The 22917-nt window shown below is 41.6% G+C and overlaps 1 protein-coding gene across 2 annotated transcripts; it reads right to left on the reverse strand.

Annotated features, from left to right (window-relative positions):
- Positions 1 to 125: 125 nt before the first annotated feature.
- camsap3 (calmodulin regulated spectrin-associated protein family, member 3) lies at positions 126 to 21522 on the reverse strand. 2 transcript variants are annotated; one of them, XM_028413009.1, is made up of 17 exons: positions 21048 to 21522; positions 15794 to 16056; positions 9869 to 10009; positions 9606 to 9692; positions 7596 to 7734; positions 7377 to 7516; positions 7204 to 7288; positions 6867 to 6909; positions 6720 to 6775; positions 6409 to 6445; positions 4225 to 6331; positions 4014 to 4138; positions 3544 to 3836; positions 3355 to 3448; positions 2729 to 2853; positions 2526 to 2644; positions 126 to 2420 (listed from the first exon to the last, which is right to left on the reverse strand). In XM_028413009.1, exons 1-17 carry the CDS (start codon positions 21178 to 21180, stop codon positions 2121 to 2123), a joined length of 4287 nt encoding a protein of 1428 aa, XP_028268810.1. In that variant the 5' UTR covers positions 21181 to 21522; the 3' UTR covers positions 126 to 2120. The 2 variants fall into 2 exon arrangements, with proteins under 2 accessions (XP_028268810.1, XP_028268809.1); XM_028413008.1 differs by having other exon boundaries at positions 6409 to 6481.
- Between the last annotated feature and the right edge of the window lie 1395 nt (positions 21523 to 22917).

Genomic DNA, 22917 nt, shown 5'->3' on the forward strand with positions numbered 1-22917 from the left:
CAAATGTTTGGAAATTATGATTTTTAAAAAAAAAAAAAATTTTTTAAAGTAAACTGATCTCTAGGTAGCCAAAAGCAAGAGGCACTAAACATGGTGAAAAAAAACATGAATGAAATACAGGTGTGGATGATTTAAAAATGATTTTATTTTGTCTGGTCCAGTTGCCAAGGAAAGTCAGTTTATGAAATGAACATATATAATGTGCTGGCACAGATTTGACAACAAAAGAGAAAAAAAAACAAATGTTATGACAACTTCTATGAAATGAGTAAGTGACATAACCTTAACCAAAGAAAAACAATAGTAGAACCTAAACATCAAATGCACTAATGCATCTAATTTCAAGAAAATAAATACACCTGTGGGATTCCTAGGGAAGAATTGCACAGAATCAAAATATGGTGTTTACTACCACATACTAGTTTTTACAAACACATAAATACAAACATCCACTCATGTTTCATGTGCACTCCTCCACACACACACTTCTCTAACCATTCTTTCTAATTGCTGCTTTCAACATTTTTTCCCCCACATCGGAACTGAAATCTCATTCAAACACATTTTTTGGAGGCAGTCAGTGATTTGAAGACAACTGCTGCACTATGGCAGCTGATGTAGTGCTAAGGACTGCAAAGAGTAGACGGCTAATTTCACACATAATTTGTAGTGAAATTATCACAACCAGCTGTAGTGTCGATTTTCCTTACTAGCATGGACAATGAAAAAAACATAGCAGTTTGGCATTTTACAGTTGCACATGAAGGAGTCTCTAGAGACTGTGGGGTAGATGAGGGCTGTTACAGTCCGGAATTATCCTTCATCAAGAAATCCTACTGTTTATATGCCAGGACACACAAACAGGGAAAACATAATAGGAAACAGACTCCTTATGACCTAAAGGATTTATTAATCCCTAGACAAACAGTTCCAGCAATTTTAGCTGTTTGACAATTTCTATTCATTCTCATTCATTCGTACTCAAACATACATCTCACTAATGCTTAAGCAGCAGGCTAGCTTATTCAAAGCTTACAAAGGTCAACTTACTTTTTACAAATCATTGTCAAAAACCTAAGTAATCAGCATTCATTATATATTAAATCATCATTTTCATTTTTCATTTTCACACAGAGCTGTATCCAAGTAATGATAGACACGATAAAGCCCTCCTTCATGTTTCCAGGATTTTTTTTTCCCCAAGATAAGCTCAGATAACATTTCAATTCATCACATGATGAAAATGAGAAAAGCAAGTTAAGTCACATGAATTTCATTCTTCTTTCAGCACTGAAAGGCTGAATCAATTTGCCCAGCAAAACATGTCAAAACAGTATAAAAAAAACATCCAGATGTCTACAGCTGAAAGAGAGTTTGAATGGAGTGCACAAACCATGGGGCACAGTGTGCAAGTCCATTGACAACCACAGTAGCCACCACCAGTGCATCTCACAGAGGGACCACTCACTATGGTGTTTTCTAGTCCTACCCAAACCTTGAAAACACCCCTGAATTGAATGAGTGGTGAGTGGTGCCCTACATTCATATTAGCGCAGTGTGACCTGCTATTTATATTCAGCTGAGTTCTCCTATCAGAACTGAGAGCTGAGCCACTTGTCTCAGTAGACTGGAGAGAGAGAGAGCCCTGGAAATAGAAAAAGGCAGCAAAAGGAAAAGCAAGCAACACTGAGAGGGGTGTGAACTACTTGTGCCCAAAATATCGTTGTGCAGGCAAAGGCAGTGTGGTTGTCCCCTCTTTTTCTTACCTAAAAGTCGCAAAATGACTCAGGCATGGCAGGGTAAGGCAAGGCATGGGGAGGCAAAGGAAAGAGATTTCTTCATCCTGATAGGATCGGATGCATCAGCTGCATTTTACAATCTAGATAGACCAGATGAATTAAACATAAACCATTGCAAATAGATTGGCTGATCAAGGGAGTGACCATTTCTGTTGACTTGTAGAGTGAACAAGATTGTTCTCAGAGTCCAGGTTGATAGATGGCCAGTCATATGATGTCAGTGACAATGCCAGTCACTGCTATTCTAACTGGGTAATGAGCAAGTGCCGCACTGGCCAAAACAGAGAAAAACTGAGTTGGTTTCCTGTTGTGGGTAAGACTTTATTTAGGGGTGCCGAGCTTTTTAGGAGTTCCTGGACGCTTTTGCCAAAAGTGGCCAGGGATGGTGAAGGCATCTACACTCATGGACATGGTTTTGGACGGGATGACAGTGAACTGCTTGCGGTCAGAACTGTACTTGTAAATAGACTCTACCATTTCAGATGTGATGATACGGGGGCCAATGCCAGTGAGCCGTACCATCTCCTCAGTTTCAGGGTTCATGGTGTAAACTGCTCTAAATTGGCAGCTGGAATCTCTGAAGAGGATGAGGAAGTGATTGGCTGGGCTCTTCTCCATTTCCTGATTAGGGAGATACAGAGAAAGAAAACTGAAATTAAGTGTGTCACTTACAGCCTATTTAGTGTAGTGCTCCTTGTTGGACTCTGACACAGGACGATGGTTTACCTCTACAATCTTGTTTTTTTGTGGTTCATTGACCTTGCCGGCCAGGCAGCAGCGGGTGATAGCATTATGGATGATGAACTTGTTGGACTTAAAGCTAGGCTCCTTGTACAGCTTTGGTCCTGCAAGACATAGCATTTCCAAATGTCATACACATTAATGCTTTCTGACCTGTGTAATTTCTTAGTAGAGAACATATCACTGACCTGTGTATTCTGGGATTGAGGCAGGGGAGGAAATAGTGGAACCATTCTCCCAGTCTTTCTCTCCATTGTGAGCACTCAAACGTCCTGGTGACATTACTCGTGACCGGGCGGGAGAGTGTGAACGACTAGACAGAGTCAACAGAGTGTGTCCGGAGAGTCAATTATACACCTTCAGGCTGTGTGTACATATACGTTACATGCACCTTTTACACTTAATAGTGGCTACCAAAGGTGTCAAATATTTGTACAAAATTTTACAATTTCTCTGAGAATCAAAATCTTGGCTCTGTTTTACACCAATTATTGTTTTTGAAGAACATTACAACAACCTGGTTCATTGGTTCATCTACTCATCAGTCTAGGTGGACATTTGTGCTAAATTTGAGGAAATTCCCACCAGACACTCCTAAAATATTGATCATGTTCACAAGAGCACTGATCTTCTTCTTCTTTGACCCTTTGTCCAAGTTAACCTTAGTCCTAACTATGAACAAATCTTAATTCTAACTACACTGCATTGACAAGGTCAGAACGGTGAGATATGTGGACGAAGCTAATGTCTTCAGCCATTACTGTTGCTGGTGCAGAGGCAAAAAAATGCAAACCATCGTCACTTCGCAGGTTACCTGGGAGACTTCCTGAGGGTCAGGTTTCCAGAGTCATTAGCCATGGATGATAAGTTCATTGTTGAGTGGGAGTATACCTTGTTCAGCTTGGTGCCTATAGAGAGAAAGAGGGAAAAGGAAAAACAAATTATATTTACAATGCATGAGTGAAGGAAAATGCATCTGATATTAAACCTCACAACTACTTACCCATCAATCCCTTGACAGGGCTATGAGACAGGACAGAGTCATCTCTGAACACAGTCTTAGGTCTTTGCTTCTTTACACCTCGGACTGTGGTGGGTTTCTGCCTCAGCACCTTGTCCAGGTCTTCCATGATCTTCAGCTGCTGTCTCCTTTCATACTCTTGCCTAGTGAAGTCTCCTCTGCGTTGGGGAGTTCCTTCTATTGGTGGGGTGTGTGATGATGGAGGGGTCCCTGGCGTCTGAGGTCTGTCCTCATTTTTACTCCCCCAGCCTTCAATGATCATCCACTGAGGCTTGCTAATAGTACAGGGAAGAACGGAGTAACATTTGTGTGAAACTACAAATAAGGTGCACAACAGACAAGTGATTGCAACTGTAATGTTAAAATATTGAAATCTGATTATTAATTAAATGACGGATACTCAGGTATTAAGTTGGCTATGAATGTAGGTATATAAAGAAAATGAGTCTCACTTTGATTCTTTTTCTTTTTCCTGTTCAAGCTTGCGCCTTTTCAATTCTTCTGCTCTCTTTTGCTGTTTCTCCAGCAAAGCTGCTCTGCGTTGGGCCATCTCATCCTCCGGTCGATCCTGGTCATCCTAACAATTAAGACATGAATAACAAGGCATAAATTCACCACCACACCATTTTGTGTGCACACCAATAATAAGAATAAGTCACCAACCTTGAAAAAGAATCCAACACCTGCTTTAGCCTCTGGTTCTGTCCTGTCACTCATGGAGTCAGAGAAAGCATCAGGCACTTGGTCATCCTCTTCCCCATCTCGCAAAGCAGATAACGATATCTCTATCAGGCTACTACGTTTGCCATTCATCATCGCTGCAGGAGCATCACTCTCAAAGGAGCACTCTGATGGGGCCCCAGAGCTGTAGCCTCCACCTGCAAGCCCGTCCCTCTTTGTCAAAGGACTGGGTAAGGACCCTGCTTCGAGGTCCATGCTAAATATGCTATGTCCATCATTGGAGCCTATTTCAGACAAAGTGTCATCTGCAGCAGCACGGGGAGTTGGGATAGGAGTTGGTATGGGAGTCAGTATGGGAGTTGGGACAGGTGTAGATGAGCGTACCTCATCTAGGCTGACAGAGTCACCAATAGAGAAAGAAGATGAAGTCTGGACTTGGGCCTGCCTAGGATTAACACGACGAAGATGGGGGATGCGGTCCACATTTTGAGGTGGGGTAAGAACCCTTGACAGGGTTGGGACTTTAACGTCCATGTGACGACTGTGTTTGGGGCTTTTTGGAGGCACAGACTGGGCTCTTCGATGGACATGAGGAGATTTAGGTGGAGTGGTGTGGTTTGTGATTTTGCGCGATGGAGACGGAGAAGACGAGGCTGAATTTAAATCTCGGGTGGATTCTCTTGACATTCGGACTGGAGCAGGAGCTGGGGTAGAGGTTTTAGGGCTTGCTGGAATAACCCAGGATTTGTTGCTGGATGCTGAGCCTTTCTTCTTGATTAGCTGATTTTGCTGCTCTGTCAGCCGCTGCATATCACTTTGCAGTGAGCTCAGAGCTGCTGTTAACTTGGACACCGCATTGTTATAGTCCCCTAAAGGAGCTACCATTTTTTCACCAGGTGTACCAGAAGATTTCTCTCCTAGTGTTCCTGCCTTTTCTTTGGACTGACTGACCTGTTTGTTAAGTCCCCCTTTAATGTTCCCCTCATCTTCCACTGTGGGGCGCTGTCCATCTTGCTCTTGCTGCTCTTCCTCCTCCATTCGTGCTAGCCTTTCTTCCAGTGTCAACCGAGAGAGGTCTTCTTCTGTGGATGATGTGCTGATTTGGCCATCTCCTTTTCCGTCACCATCATCTTCTTGCTGCTCCTTCTTTAACTGTAGAAAGGCACTCTTACCCAGTCTTTGTCGGTGCTTTGCAAAGATGGCCTCAATCCGTTTCTTCTGGGCTTCAATAGCTTTGCGCTTCTCTTCAAGCCGAACCCCCAGCTCAGACATCTCATTATTGAGTTGTGGGCTCTTGTTGGGACTTTCTTCAGATTTCTGTACCCATGAGGTCATCTCAGGAGATGAAGGGTCACCAGCCTTTGGAGAATCCATAATGTGTTTCTTTTTGCGTTCTGCAAAGCTGGTCATTCTTACACCACTGTCAGGAGCCTCTTTGCTATGGCCTCTAGCAGAATGTGCACCAGCTGCTGGTGTGGTGGGAGTGGACTGAGCCTTAGGCAGGTCTTCTGATGCATCTGAATCCACACTGCCATCTCTTAAAACTGAATCATCATCCCGTGAACATTCAGAGGTATTTCTAGTGCGAGTAGGCTCCCTGGACTCTGCTGTAGGCCGGTACATCATTCCTGAGCGTGTTGGGGCAGAGCAACTGATGGGTGCCAAGTTGTTGTTATATCTAGAACTAGCTGGGTCATCAGGAGAGTGGAGGTAGAAGCCATCAGGAGCACCATCAGGGTGTAAACGAGGTTCCATCTTGCTCTCATTATGAATAATTTGGAGAGCCTCTTCAATGGTTGGCAGTTCTCCTGCTTCACTTGTACCAAGGCCATTCTCCTCTGCAAGCCTGGGGATGCTGGGACTCTGGGTGACCCATGATGCCCTCTGTGGACCATTGGGGCCAGGGGGTTTGCTAAGCAAATGGCTGAGGTCTTCAGGAGGGGTGTAGGGCACCCTAGTCATATTTTGGCCTGCTGGGTTGAGTTGATCTGAGCTTACAGAGCGGGTTATCACTGGATTGCCCATTACAATGTCTACATCACTGTCCAGGCCAAAAGGAATGCTGAAGGATACTGCTGACAAGGGCCGACTATGGAGAGAGAAGGTGAACATGAGTACAATGAAAATACATTTAAAAGATAGCGTAAAAATGGTAGAGGCTCGTACCTGAGAGGTTTCTTGCCCCATGTCTTTCCAACTCCTTCTATATGAGACATTGAGGTAGACTGAGTCAAAGATCCTGAGTACAGTGGGACACACAGACATGTAAAGGCATGCAAACCACACAGGGATGCACACATCAAACAATACACCAATGACAGGAAAAAAATACACATATACCGGTACATAGATATAAATCGAGAACAGCACAAAACACAACTAAAAGACAAACAAGAATTGAGTAAGATGGGAGAACCACTTATATAAATAATTCTGTAGCTTAATGTAACAATGACAAAGCAAAGTCTGAATCGTACCTGATGCAGAGGAAGAAATTGGAAGAAAAGGCTTCTTAAAGATAGAGGGGGAGGTACTGTAAAGTGGGAACAAAACATTTCAGTTCAAACAAGCATTTCATCTGTGTCTGTGTAACACATTACAAAAGATGCCAAAAGCCTCTGTACCTGTTACCACTCAAACTGCTTGGTGTTACTGGTGTGGCTCCATCTGACAAAAACAACAGAAAATAAAAGTTCTTGATCTCATGGTCAGCGTTTCCCCTACCATTATATTATTTTTATATAGCGGCAGATCATAACAGAACAACAAACAAACAGACTAAATGTGGCATGTAATTTCTGTCTCTACATGGTCACGTTTACAAGTCACTGCTGCTGCTGTGCACAGCGGCCTAATGCGTGTACACACACAGAACTGTAAACCTAGGGGAAACACTGATGGTAGTGTTACACAATATTCATATATTGGTTAATACAAAAAAGATCACACGATGACATTTACCTAATGTGTCTATCGGCTGAACAAACTCCGGCCTTCGTACTTCAAACCAGCTGAGCAGTTCCGACAGGAAGCACAGGAAGTTGAGCTAAAAATCACACAAAAAATGCCATGAAGAAGTTTATACAAAATGTCTTTTTGTTAATGTTATTCAATGATCTGGAGTGTGAAAGTACCTGAAGTTCCTGTGGCGTGTATAGCATGTCCTCCAGGGATAAGTGACAGCAGTTCTTAAGACAACTGTCACAGAATTCACGGATAAACTGCAGGTTGTACAGGCTGTCTGTTACGGACATAGATTCCTTCATACAAACATCTTACAGAAAGAGAAAAGAAATGTTACAACTTCAGTACTAACAACTGACTCTTAAAGTACACAGTGACACTGTCAATACCTTCAAGTCTCAGCAGGCCAGGGCAATAGTAATGTATGACTGCAGCAACAGCACAACCATTGGACAGGTCTTTGACTTCATTCACTTCTGGAAAGATGGGCTTATGTTTGGATTGAACTTTGTCCTTCCTGTAGCGGAGCTAATAGAACAACAACAACAACAAAAAGCATTTAGATGCTGCATTCATAATATTTGCAATATTAGTTAGTGCTATTATTATCAGCCATCATCACAGGCAAGGTTTTCCAAAATGAAGATAATCTCAAGTTTGCACACAGCAAAACACAAAACACCATATTAAAAAATAAATGCAACAAAGAGGGCAAACTAAGGCCATGCTTAGTTCATGTAAAAATTAAAGTGTAGAGGTGAACCAATGGTAAGGAGTGAGAAAGCTCAGAGCAGGAAGAAGGAATGGTTTATAAGGAGAAAGTAGGTCAAACTAGGGTCTCAAGAAGAAGAGAGAACATAAAAGAGCATGACTCTCAGAAAGAGAGAAAATGTTTCAGGTACAACTGCAGTATACAGACAAAAGGTCCACTGTCAGCTGGAACCAGCTGACTACAGGACCATTTCTTTTAACCCCTGCAGTCATTCACAAAAAGACACCTCTGTCACACACCAGAGGATGTGGTTCTACATGGCACTTTCAAAAGCTGCTTTAATTCAAACTAAGATTCATGCACCACTCATTTGTCAAAAATATAATAAAATCACACCCCTATCCTGACACACACATTATGCTGTTAAGTGCTAATTCTGAGGATGTGGTACATGATGCAGTCTCACACCAGCTTATGGGGAAAACACACCTGACCATCAGATATTTGCTGATAAATTTGATGAAGACACTGGAGAGATGGAGGGACAAGGGGAGGTAGCAGAGGAAAGGAGGGAACTTACAGGAACAAGTTTCCAGTACCAGCGAGTAGGACACTGTCAGAGAGGAAAAGGGACAGAATATATAGAGAAAGACAGGAAAATGGAGAACAGGAGCACAAGGAGAGCTATTAAGCCTACAGTGGAAGAACTTGACAAACAAGAGAAAGGGTTGTAAGGAAGGTACTCTATTGAAATGACAAGACAACCTTTGTTGACAAAACAGCGATGCAGCCATTGTTTTAACAAAACTTTGTTTTCCTCAGCGCTGTGAGGCCATATCATCCTGCAGTGGCCTGAATATTTAGAAATACAGGCCTAGAGTGTGAAGGCAAACAGGGTACTGTCTGTGCACACAACACTGAGAAGTAAACAAAATACAGTGTGTAACTTGAACACCCTCCATGTAATATTGGATTATGTTAGTATATATTGTTTCCTTCTGCTACTAACACCTAGACATCTCCTAAATTTTAAATAGTTTATATGACTTGCAGCACAATCATTTAACACATCCAGACAGAGAGTGGGATTTTATAAGTGACCTTAAGCATTGTGAATACCAACTCACCCTTAAGAGATAAAAAGACAAAAGAAGAATTTAAAAGTTTCATTAATTTAGACAGTACTGAAATTCCTCCGTTACGGAATGCTGATCGTTCGGTGATGGGCGTTGATATCTGGGATGGAAATTGTTAAATTATGGATTTTCATAGACCTGTGCTTCATAGAAGCAAACCTTCCCTGTCACTCAGATCCTTCCATGCTCCCTCTCCACTAATATTACCTGCTGCTTTTAAAAGGGATAGGAGAAGAGAAGATATTGGTCATTATTGAAGCTCACCCTGACTTGACCTGATGAATTCTAACTATCCTCCCCACACAGTTTCTCTCCAATGTTGTACTAAAATGCACCTCACTCCACCAGATTTGAAACAGCAAGTGTTGTCACCACAACTGCAAACATTTGTTTGTCACACACATTTGTGTTTGTCTGAAGATATTGGCTGCCTCTTTCTTTGAAAAAGAAGATGCTGATCATGAGCCGTATCATGAGCAGAAATTATTATGCGTGTTTGGATATAATGTGTGATACATAATAACACATTGAATTTGTAATGCAGTACTTACAGAGGGTTGAACTGGTTGGGGCTCTGTAATGGCCTGAGATGAGTCATTCTGGGATCCTTCAGTTTGTTCTCTCAGCTTCTGGTTTAACTGAAAGCATGGTAAGGAAAAAATAGTTAATGCACACACAAACACACATGTCTTTATAATACATACACCCAGACAGGGAATTAAAGCAGCGCTATGTTTCTTTAAAATAAATACTTGGTCATCAACAATATTTGATAAGGTACAATAAAGATGTTTCTCCCTAGCCTGCTTCTTACCTCATTAACCCAATGAAGAAGTGCATCCTCCCACCTGGAAGCTCCACCCAGCAGCTCAGCAGAACCACACGCCTTAACTGCATTCACTGTTTCCATGGCTCCCACAGCCATCAAGGCATCTATCACTGCCAGATGAGCACTCTGCACCAGTCACATGTGAGAGAGAAAAGGGACTGAAGGCCAGAGAGCCAAGACAGCATCAATCAATTGCAGTTAACACAATAATGTCTGTATGGCACTGCTCTCTGCAGAAACAGACACCACCTCTGTCTCCTGCATGACTATTATCATTTACAAGCAGCAGCCTCTAGAGGTCACCAGGATCCAGCTGTGAGTCAGCAGAAACTGAGAAGATGTCTCAGCATGCAAACATACACAGCAGTAGATGTGTGTGAACTTTGGACCTAGGTTTGTATACTCATTGAATCATTAAAGAGGCAATGGACCTGTAATATGATAACACGTGTGTACAGGCTTGTCATTCCTCAGCTGCTTTCCCTTTATTTGCCTTCCTATTTACTGTGGAATATAAGTGGCTCATGGAGACTGCAGGATAAAATGAGGTGTCTTAATGTGATCAACCAGGATACACAGCAAAAAGTGTTTCATTCTCTGAAACAGGTATTTTTTGTCAAGAACATAACAGACATAAAATCTACTTGGATTTACTTTCACACAATAAAAGGATTGTTTTAACCTACTCAAGCATGTGAATCCAATATATATTTTCTAATACCTGGAAGCACATTAGGGAGTCCTTTCTAGTAGAGAGAGCCCATTAAAATACACCAACAGCATTATCAGCTCACTTAAAGCAACAGCCTTAACTCTATAAACCTGTTAGCTTATTAAGTGTTGTGCTCTGGTCATGCCATAGGTCTACCACATGTCAGTAGAGCAAGGTTAGAAAATAAGTTCCAGAAAGACTGTTTGACTGTGAGGTTATTCTGTAAACAACTCTTATTCCTTATCTAGTCAATGTATCTTTTTCTCTCCTCCTTTGTGTCTCCTTTTTCTCTATACACCTCAAACCACTTTGTAGTCTTGGCTTTCAAAATGGGTCTTGTTGTTTTGAACACACTGTGGACAGCCAAGACACATTGCTGTTTACACCTGCATCCATTGTGTTTCTCCAAGATGTCGAGCAGTTGTGTTTAAATTTTTGCACCATTTCAGCTGTGGTCACCAGCAAAGTCATTTGCAATGTACAAAAGTGTGAAGAACACAGATTCTGCATGATCTATCTTTAAATTACATGTTCGACACACATAAGACACAATATACAGTACGTGGTCAAATCCTTCCCAGAGTACTTTGGAAAATGGTTTAGGATTTATTTTTTATTTTTTGTATTTTAAGTGTAAACGGGGCCTCACCATTGCCATTGTAAATCAGTACTGTGGGCCCCCGTCTCCTCACCACTGACTAATTGCAATAAACGGCAGGTCACAAACAACACATTCCTGTCATGGGAACACACCTTCAATCTCCATCACCATTCAGAGCTTAATCTGTGCAAATCAGTGCAAGCTCCCTGTTACTACTTACAAATTCCACCTTAGAGGCCAGACATTCTTATTCCGACCTCTTATGTAGCCCCAGATGGGGGCTGGTGGCAGTCCAGCTGCGTGCATGAGCCCTGTCTGCACGTCTGCCTACTCAACCCTGATGTAAAGTGCTGACCTGGGCAGACCCACTGCTGGAGCAGACAGGGCAGGCTATGCCAGCAAAGGCTTGTCAGATAGTATTGGGCCAAGCTCTCAGGATGTGCTGCAGTCAGTGTGAGCCTGACTGACCTGCCTCCAAAGATCATTTTGCCTGTGTGGGAGATACATCTTTTCTATGAAAATGTTTGCTGTGCAGATAGGGACAAAGGGACAAATGGATATGTACAATACAAAGGACTATAGCACTCAAAGTTAACCACATGCTGACGAATTCCACTTTGATACAACTTAATACATAATCTTGTATACTATTAACATTGTCTTACAACATCCCTTAGGCCAAATTATAAACATCTTTTAATTGAAGTGTAACTTGAACTGTGTTGTATGTTGCAAGGATGGCGCACAAGACAGACCAACAGAAACATAATTTGAAAAAAAACCCCTGTCCAGTTCACCACAACAGACACTTGACACCCCTTAAAAGGGGTCACGATATACATTATAGATATGTGTTACTTTGATGTTGTGCATTGTGGGCCTTAGAGAGCATTGCAATTTCAATTCCTGTGTGTCTGGTACATATGGTATTGACACTAAAGATTGACATGAGCTTACTGTGATGCTGGTTAGCCAGTTTGTTGTAATTTCTCTTTCTGACAACAGATATGTTGCTAAATTCGTCTATTAGAATTCTGCATTTTAATCACTTCATATAAAAACAAAGTGATTTATGGCAGCAACACATTTTTGCATTTAGCCACATAGTGTAATTATAGGTTTGTGCTATTGCCACAGTGTGCAAAACAACAGGATGACTGAGGAAAACAAAATAGAAATGTATAAGGCCAAACAGACCTAGTGAAAGTAGCCAATTCTGTTGTACAGTAATTACTTAGAAGAGAGAGTGGAGGGTAATTCATAACAAAAAAGAACAGAAGAAAAGAGGAAAGAGGAGGGTGTTGCAAGTGGATTTCCCATTGCAGACCCAGGAGAACTCGCTAAGCTAAATCACAAGTCTCCCCTAATGAGAGTAGAGAGAGGAACAACTCGAACGCACTGCACTGAGCCTGCCAGATCACCATAACAACCAACCAGCTGACCCACAATATAGCTCAGTGGAAGCCTGACTGCTACACTGCTCTGTGCTCCTGGCTTAGGCCCGGCACTCTGCTTGGAAACATCCAGCAACTCTCAAAGAGAGAGAGAGACAGAGGAAAAATTAATACTCCATCAATTAAACCTATCAACACAAATTCTTTACAACCTTATTCAAATTTCAAATCAACTTGCACTATCAAATAAACAACTCAAAAAGCAAAAAATGCAAAGGCATTTTGTTGATCATTAAGCAAGATTATATTGAGGGCAAAACCTGATTATGCCTGAAATATGACTTAACCCCATCCCCCTGCCCAGTGACTAATGATTGGGAGACAAACGGGGGGATCAGGCAGGCCCAGGGCCCAGCAGGGGATTTTGGAAAAGAGGTTATGTACGTGGTTAGGTACATGAACTGAAAAAAAGGGGGGGGGGGTAGAGTATATTTACTACTGATCACTAGCTTCCAATCAGCAAAGGCTGAAAAAAAGAAATGATGTAAGATGACGGTTAGTGTTTCTGATAGTGTGCCACATCCACTTTCAGCTAAGCTCTTGACTGATGTTCACTTGACCAGAAACTTGCGAGCACAGCAGTATGATTTAAGACTAAGTGTCAGAGCTATTCAAAACCAACAGGGTACCAGGAAGAGGCTTAGCAGCAATATGGTTACATGACATACTTTGTCATTGTGGCAAACGATGTCAAGTGTAATCATTACCAATGTTTGAAGTGCATAATTATGATTTTATACAGTCTCAGTTACAAGTTGTGAGACATGTTAGGTGATTGGTGAATACATGGTCAACTCTGGTATGTCATCCAATCATGGATGATGACGTTCAGTCTGCATGGCAGATTATCTCTAATCTTCAGATATCTTTATCCTCAATCTGAGGAGTGATTGGGGGCTAGGCTACCATCAAAAGGACATCTACTAGGAGGACACACACAAGCAAGTCATAGGTGGAGGCTGTGGGAGGCTCTGGATGCCTGGAATTATGTGCTACAAAGATTCCTGCTTTGGATGACCATTGCCTGCAAAATAATGCTGATTTGGGGTGCATGATATGCACCATTTAAGTTACTTAATAAGGTACACAAAGAATTTATGAAGTTACAAACAATTTATTTTCTGCTTAAATCTTTTTGAATCTAAACACAGACATAATACTGGGACACTGTAGTTTTAGAGACAGCAGGTCACTGGGGCTTACACTGATGCTGAGGCATCAAGCCAAACCAGTATCAGCATCTTTCTGGGTTTAGATGAATGTACATCCCTGAATACATGCATGAGCCAAACTTAACATATAATCAGCAGAAAAGGCCACATGCACCAGCTCAACAACAAGGCAACAAAACAGGGCATATAAACTAGCAACAATGTTCATTTGTCAGTGGCAAGCATGACTCGCTATGGTTTACATACTTGCACTATACTGTATGTTGCCCTCTTGTCTGACACAAATATGCAGCTTTATATACAGCAGTCCTGCAGCAGATTGTTGTTGCTGCAAAGCCGTTTACTGGCCGAGACCCACATTGATGCTCCATCCTTCTAATGCTGCAGCATGACCCACTTTCTTTCATTGCCACACTGTAGTTGCAGTGCCAGTCAGTGACAGACAAGCTCAAAAAGCAGCCAAGCAGTGGCTAGAAGGCCTACTTCATCAAAATAGCAACAAGCAAATGCAGAATTAATGGTAACAGCCAGAATAAGAGTTTAATGATGAGGATTTACAGCTGAGATGGACTATCGTATCACCTGGAAACATCAGCCAAAGCTAAGATACACAGCATGCAAGCAGAGAAATTCATGTAGAGACATTATTTCGACATTATGCAAAAATAAAATATATTTTGGGATTGAATGGTTTGTTGTGCACCTGTTAGCCCATTGAGAGCTAATAGGTGTTTAGAAAAGATCATTAGGACTCCTTACTAGAAACCTTACATCGAGCACAAAGGTGTAGGATGTATCTGACATACTTCAGTCATAATGAAGCTGCAAATTACTGGAATAATAGAAAACAGCATTTTCCCTGCAGTCTATTTTTAAGCTTGTGTCTGTATCTGTCTGTGTCTGTCTTTGCACACACGTCCTGCTTCTGAAGTAAAACTTATACCACAATCTCACATTTGCCAACATCCAAATTCTCATATGACCCATTTCTAAAGAGCAAACAACTTCTGTAATTTAATTAAGAATCTGTGGCAATGATAGGTGTGTGCACAGATTTTTTTACACACACAACTAAGCACAACATCAGAACAATGTCATCACCAGAGCATCACCTGCTGCAGGGGTTGGCAGGCAGCAGTAGTGGAGCAGCACTCACCTAACAACAGTGTTTTCTCTACAAATCCCCAGGGAGTCCCCTGAGCTTTTACAAACAGCCTGTATGAGCGTGAACCAAGATGGTTCAGGAATAACCATTTTGAGAGGCAGATAGTATGCTATACAGAAAAGACAATGAGTGAGGGAACACCATAAAACTGAGTTACATTGCATCAGCTGAGGCAGAGAAGCAGAACGTTTGCCATAAGACATAAGATGTAAAAACATTTCTCATTTTTCAGTGTTCCATATTTTGCAGGTTTTCAGAATAAAGAATAGGAATGAGACACACACAGAAAGAAAGAGACCTATTGTCAAGGGTAAGAGGACAAACCTGTTTCGCTTGACTTACCTCACTGAGCAAGCCCAGTATTTCCATCACACATTATCTAAAGTTTCACCAGAACTGTTAAGCTATTGTTGTGATCTGGACCATCTATTGTATCTAGACTCTTTCTCCCTGTCACACCCTGAAAGTGAAGTAGGTATGGCTAGTGTCAGTATGACTGCCCCAGTCCAAGCAGCTGAAACCACTCATCTCTGGGATCAGCTGGGTTGGGGTAGTAAAAGAGTGGGGGTGTATTTGATGTTCTTTAATCCCTAAAATCAAAGCATAAATGTGCCCCTACATCAACAATCAAGTAAAATTGACACCTCTGTGTTTTTAAAGACTCCTGGGTTAGCAGAGAATCAGGTTCCAGGCACATATCCCTTGGGGTGATAAACAAGCTAAAGTAATTCCTACCCAGGAAATTAAACAGTATGTTTTGAAGGGTAACATCTGTTAGTGCCCATACATACTAATTTTAGATTTACCATTTTGATGGGTTTATGTCGCAGGTCTGCATCAGTCACTGTTGTGTCCTGGTCTTTGGCGACTATGCCTCTCTGAGTGAGGAGCTGCAGCAGGGCGACATTGTCTTTGGGCTGTCCCTCAGCTCCAGTGCCCCCCAGTAACAGGCTGTAGGTGCGACAGTAGAGCTCCAAGGACTGAAGGAGACGTGTGACTGGCGGTTTAAGATGTTCCTGTTCATACTGGTCACAGTAAAAGGGGTCTCGCAGTTCTGCAGGTACATTTTCTATCAGGAGAAAAAAACATTCAATCATCATTAGACAAGTGGTTCATTGACAGAACTGTGAACAACAATTTTCAAACATCATGTTGGATGTCTATCTTTTCTAATCAGGATTAATGTACATGTTTCACGGTTGCACGGCATAGTAACCTGCCTTCTGCCAGGTTCAGCAGCAGATTAAAACAGCTGGTGTAAAGCATACATAATCATGGCTGAGTACAGTAGTGTAAGTATCAAGGTCAGTGGGCCATGATGAGCTCAGAGGTTGGCATCTGTAGATCACGAGATGATGATGATCTGCCACTTGTTTCTTCTCTCAGAAGTCCCCTATATATATATCCCCTACAACCTCCCAAATGTTACAAGTAAATAGGTTAGATGGATGCCTCACCTCAAAGTAGTGGTAACATGTAGTATTGTGTGAGTAGTTTGTTAAATAATGTGTTCAGACCAGTCTTTATGCAAACAAAACCAACTCTGCAAACATCATCCCAAAACACAAACTTGACACACCCTCTTTGAAACAGGTTTCTCTGCAACCACACCACACAAGCAGCACACCTAATATCCTGTGTCTGTTTGCTGAATTGCCCAAATTAGCATCTTGCTGTTTTAAAGGGCAGTTCAGTAAAGATGGGGTACCAGCAGAGTGCTTGACAAAAGAAAGAAGAAACTTAACGTAATGAATGTTTATGAAAAAAAGAGGTTATGAAAAGGGAGATGTCCCTATGCTGTTGTATCATTGTGCCATCTAATATATCCAGTGATATTAGCTACCTAAATAAATCACCCTGCATTAGACAATGCCCTCCATGATGACCAGAGCTGTCAGACAGACTGTCAGCCATGCCAAGTACTTCATTTTGCTGTCAATATTCTACTGTGTGACTAAACTACAATGCTCACTTTACTGCTGTGAATCCAACACTATCTTAGGATGACAGTTGTGTTTAAGAGAGAGAAAAAAAGTCCCTATAACTCCCTCGGAGGCAAAGCAGAATGCAAATATCACTACTCAGTGAGATGAGATCAAAATGAGCATCATTTCCGTATGAGACGGTCCGGTCATAAATTATAACTTTGTCTGTGTGACACTCTTTATCACTAACAAACCAGGCACAAATTTGAGGAGGTAAATCCATATACAGTTGTTCAAAACTAATCACATAATACCAATCACCTAATAAATCAAATGCCTTATTTTTAGGAAAACAGACCTACTGTAAGCTTTTGTGTAACCCAAAGCAAACAGAAAGGTGATGTCACCACAATGTTGACATCAATACAACTCAAGGGAAATGTTTACATTCAAAACACATGTTGTGTTTGCATGAACTGGAGCAACCGCCTCTGTCATTTTCACAGGCCATGGAGTCAGTGCTTATCTGCTGGTTTGAGTCAGAAGGCAAAAGTCAAATGTGCGCAGCACATTACAACATAGTGGTTAATTAAATAACGAAATTTAAGCAGAAAAGACGTTGACCAAAAGGCTTCGCCCTCCTATATACCTGTAGAAGTATGTTTATCCTACTTTGACCCACTACCTTGCTATCATAAACTATGCTGGAATTAAAAGAGCTTGCCATCAAGGCCGTAGTCAGCTCAGCTGCATCAGCTACAATCTGCATTGTTTGATAGGTTGCTGATAACAGGAGCCATGTTTCTACTTCATCGACTGATTGAGCTAGCAGTGCAGGTCACAGCAGAGACACGTGTCTGACAGTAATCAACAGACACAGAGCAACACAAATAAGTCTGCTTCCGATCAGCTAGTGCTTAAACAGAGCTAGCTCTTAGGTAGAGACCCCACCCACCCTCCTCTTCTCAATGGGCTTTGAGTGGAAATAGTCAGCTTTGGGTTTCATGAAGACTGTCACAGTGACAATGACCATTAAGTTCCCCTCTCTATTAATAACATGGCAGTATAAGAAACCTGCTTGATTTGACCATCTAAATTGGCAGTGCTTACTGGAACCTTTCGGATCTCCAGCATACATTCAATTATTTACAAGAGCTCAGATATGCAGAAGTGTTCGAAGTAAGGATACAAGCAGGAAGCTCCAATGACAACATTTCCCTCTCCATGTCACAAATGGATAAAAATTCATTTTTTCTCTCTACTACCATTTGTGGAGAACATTTTACAAAATGAATAACTCAGCATTTCATGTGCTCCGACAGGGCTGTTGGCTTTTAAATCCCACTTGAAAATGGTGTTATAAACATCCTCATCATGTGGTGGAAAGGTTTAAACACAGATGATTATCAGCTTTCATTTTTAGAACAATGAGGGTACTGTTTTCTTGCCCCAAAAATGTAGCAATGGTGAGATGGAACCATGGTATCATCATTCTCTACACATGACCTCTAGCTCTGTGTGAAATGCAAAGCCAACATAATGTATAAACCACAGCATGGACATGTCAACATGACAAGACAGCGAGAGATTGTCATTAGGAACATCTACATGTTAAGACTGTAGCATTCAACATGTGAATGTTGCTTCCTCTCATAGGCCACTAAAGACATATGTGAGGCATTTATAAGCTATAATTCACGTTTTCAGAAACTGACTCCATCCAAATATTCTGATGCTAAAACAGAGAAACGCATGTGACAGCATGTACGCTAACCCTGTGTATCCAGTAACACATCAACACAGGCAGCACTCTGATGGCAGCACAGCCTTAAAGGGTCAATGTACAGTGGAGTACTTCCTTTAGGACAGAGAGTGTGTTCATGTTACAGGTTCTCCAGAGGCCCAAGGGACAGCACCAGACTTCCGCAAGGTGCATATCTGCCCTGCAGAATTAGTCACACCAAAAAAACACAAAGAATAAGAACAGGTCCTTGTCACTTGTTGACTCAACAGACTTAAAACTGAAGTAAGCAACAGAAACTTTGTAGCTGAAGAAAGGTACACAGTCAAAAGGTAACAGTTGAATCTGATTGTTTAGATTCACTGACTGCAAGACAAAAAAAGTCACCAGTGGACTAACAACCTAAACAAATAGCATTGAAGCTGGGGCTTTTGTAAGTAGTAAACAATTTACATTGTGAACTACAGTATGAACTTGGAAGGAAAACATATTTTACAAATCATTCTCATGAACTTGTCAGTTTACAAGAGGAAGCCTCTCTCAAGTCTTAACAGGTAAATCCAGAGTTTCTTGTCTCATACCAGTGTAAAAGCACACAGTGGCCCGAAAGCCATCAGTCAAGTCATTTGTCACAGCAACTACAGTGGATCAGAAATTACATCCTTTGCTTAACCACTTTTTCTTCACCCTGTATGGAAAATATTACATAAGTACATGTCTTACAAAATAATACAAACTCTACCAACAAGGATTTGGTGAGATTTCTAAACAGCACTATTAGGAAACCAAAACAAAATATCTGTGGGGTGACAAACCAGAGCATTTAAACATGCAGAAGTAGACTGTGAAACAGTTTTAACTGGCCACTGATTCAAAGTGGTTATTAGAAATGTTTAAGTGATTGCAAACTATGCACTCTAAATTTGGTTGTGGCAGAGATGAAGGTAAAACTCTTGAAGAGAATTCTGCTGCGGGCACATGTACTCCATTTCCATATTTAGGGTCTTTTATTCATTAGGCCATTTACAGTTTTCTGTAAAAGCTAGACTCCTTCTTGTACTCTGATTAAAGATGTTGTCAATAATCATCACTAGGCTATCAGACCTAGACGAGCTGAAGACTGTTCCGTCTCCTGCTGGGTTATCTGTTGTTCTTACCCAGCGGAGCTTCTGGGAAGGGACAGGATGATATCATCCGACTTTGCAGGAAACTATCAGCAAGGACATTATGTTGATTAAGACAGAAACTACACATCATTGCATGCGTTTACCCTCGTATTCCTGCAGCCTGGCATACAGTGACTTTGACCAAAGGGTGTGGTTGAAGTACACACATGGCGTAGCAGCATTTAATCCTGAAACTCTGGGCCTGTCTGGAATTGTGTAACATACAGGTGTTGTTGTTAAAAGGAAAAACAGACACTTTACATGTCAAAAGACCCTGTGTACCAAACAGGCCATTAAGCTCAGCACATTCAGGAATGTGAATGTGCTTTTTTATTATTTATTTCAGTAATGTGTCCAAGATTACTATGAAAGCAGAGACCTGTCATTAGACTTCTGAGTGTGGTCCACTCTTCTTGTCAAATCAAGTTACATTGAAAGACAAGCGGCGCATGAAGTCTTTTACCAACAGGACTGTTTAGTCAGAACTAATCTTCAGACAAAGAGACGTGTTATCACTTCAGGGTCAAAGCTGACGGTGGTTGAAATGCTTTAAGCAGACAGCGAAATCAGTTAGTTGGGTGTGTTGTGCATCACAGAGGCGATCACAAACGCCTCTTGAATTGTGCTGAGTAAGGACACTGAAAGAAAGCGCTGATAAATTACTATGCCTCCAGAGTCTGCGGTTTATTTGCCGAGCACTTGTTATGGAGGTTTTATAGAAGCCGTTCACTTTAGTTAGCACAGGCTGTCATCCTCAGAGAAACACATAAACGCCCCATGTGCCGTGTCTGTAACCGGATTAAAAACATACCCAGCAGCCTGCAATTTGTGAGCGAAGCCTAGCGGCTCGAAAGACGACGGGATGGGTTAGAGATAAGGCCCATAGGAGGAGGCCGCTGCGCTGATACTAAAATGTGACCACCCATTGAATGAGAACAAATGACATGTGTCAGGGTCAAAAATGCATACAGTGAATGGGAACGCTTTTCATATACGGCTCTTTGTGCTGAAAAATCGCTGAACTATACACACACACACACACAGAGAGAGACACACACACACACACACACACACACACACTGCAGCTCTCCTGTCTGCATGTGCTTTTCGCCACACTGCTGAACATAACATGAACATATTCGGGACAACAAAAGGATGGTGGCCGTGATATTAAGCCTCTACACAAACATTTTCAGTCAGCAGGCCAGACGCCTGAATGAAAGCCTACCTGCGCTGCCGTAGGACTTTGCCAACAGCCATCCGACACTTGCGCATATTTTTGATTTAATGCAGTCATACAAATCCAATGGCTTTATGTCCGGAACCACAAAAGTCTTCTTCATGGTAGGAGAGTCCACCATAGCGAGTCTGTAAAAATAGAAAGCTGGCAAAAAGGGATTCAAAGCGGTATAAAAATAATCAAGCAATCATTCTTTAGCAGACTATTCCACACCGGGGCTGGGAATACGGATGTGGTTGAGGGTTTTGTCGGGAAAATATCCGCCCCGGAGGTGCTTCCAAGCCCGCTAATCTCCTTTATGTGGGGATATAGAGCCAAAATCCCTGTTGAATTATGCCTTAGGAGCAGCTGAAGCCCCGAGCCGCCGGGCTGTTACAGAAAACCGCACTATTCCCCTCGTTTTTGCCCTTCTTCGTCCGCATTGCTGTGTTGTCAGCTCACTGTACGCAGCTCCACTTTTCAGCCCCGCCGATGACTGACTGCCAGGTGCTCCACACTGCTGTCGCTCGCTCGCCCAGCCAACCAATAGAAATGCATCTTCAGTAATAGGGGGCGGGATCTGCATGTGAACACAGACAGCAGGTAGAAGGTGGTGCAGCTGCTGCTACAGGTGCATCTGCTGCTACACAGGTACGCGCAAAGGGGCACCTTTCACTACGTCACACAGCTACAGTGAATACAGACAACTCAATGTAACCACTGAACCTTTCATCTTTACCTTACAAATTTAAATGTAGCCTATTTAAATCATTAGAAGTGCTCTGTAAAGAGTATAGCAGCTCATTCAGAGGTGTTCAGGTTACATTTGTGAATAACTCATTTGATAAGTAAAAATAAGGCCTGAATTTATATAAAGGCTGCGTAACTGAAGCTATTTACAGTTTTAGTCACAGACTGCATTGTCCTGCACTGTGACTTTTACCTTACAGGGAACACACTGTGTCAGATGGATGGTCCACCATACATGTCCCCTGTGAGCAAATTTGCACATAAAAATGACCTTTGACTGACACAGCATGCGATGTGCATTAACATGTTTTCACTCTTTTGTTTTCTGCTGTTGTTTCTCCACATGATAATAAATAGAAGGCGTATGATGGTCACATTTTCATTAAGGATTTAATTAGAGCAGAACACTTGCTATTAATGTCTGATTATGTAATTGTTGTTTTTGTCTTGTATGGAGAAGAGGTCATATCAAACAGATGAAGTCACTTTAATGCACCCAACTGCCTTTAAAGCAGGCAGCTGTATATACATTAGGTACAATGACATGAACAGTAGCATGAACAGTAACACTGGTATGGAACTAGTAGAGTATCTTGTAAAACAAAGGGGGGAAATAAGGTAAATTACATTAGGAAATTAGTTTGTTTCTAATCATTGTGACTCAAAACTGTTCCTTTCCAATTGTTTTTTTTTTGAGTCATGCTTTCCTATAACACCATCCACACTACACAAACCTCAAGAGTGCCTCTCACATGATGCTCAAAGTTCCAAGAGCTCGTGGAGTGCCCCTCTGCAGTAACTTTGTAAGAGGATTACCTCTCAGCTATTTTAATCTAATTATGAAAGAAACAATAATTCCCAGTCAGTCCTTTTCCAGACCTCAACCAGCTTAACTGTTGTGACTGGGTGGCAACAAAAAAAGCATAAACATTGTTTAGGTAAATCTGCAACATATTTTACAGCCTTATTTTTTACTTATAAAAATGTTTAGTTGGTCAGGTAAACCCAACACTTGTGCAAAACAATGGCATTGAAAATTAGCATTGACTGATTTGTCCTCTTATACAAATTGAATACATTTCATATATGCACAGTGATATTTGTCTGAAAGTTATAAATCTTTGGACTT

The sequence above is a fragment of the Parambassis ranga genome, chromosome 8 (genome assembly GCF_900634625.1).
Source record: "Parambassis ranga chromosome 8, fParRan2.1, whole genome shotgun sequence".
Taxonomy (NCBI): Eukaryota; Metazoa; Chordata; class Actinopteri; family Ambassidae; genus Parambassis; species Parambassis ranga.

What these genes read in the sequence shown, in the direction of transcription:
- camsap3 (XM_028413008.1), bottom strand. Translation starts at nt 21,180, where the DNA reads ATGGTGGACTCTCCTACCATGAAGAAGACTTTTGTGGTTCCGGACATA. An exon ending in TCAGCCGATAGACACATTAG is followed by an intron (nt 6,910 to 7,203) that starts GTAAATGTCATC and finishes TGTTTTTGTCAG; the next exon opens with ATGGAGCCACACCAGTAACA. An exon ending in AGCAGTTTGAGTGGTAACAG is followed by an intron (nt 6,776 to 6,866) that starts GTACAGAGGCTT and finishes CCCACTTTACAG; the next exon opens with TACCTCCCCCTCTATCTTTA.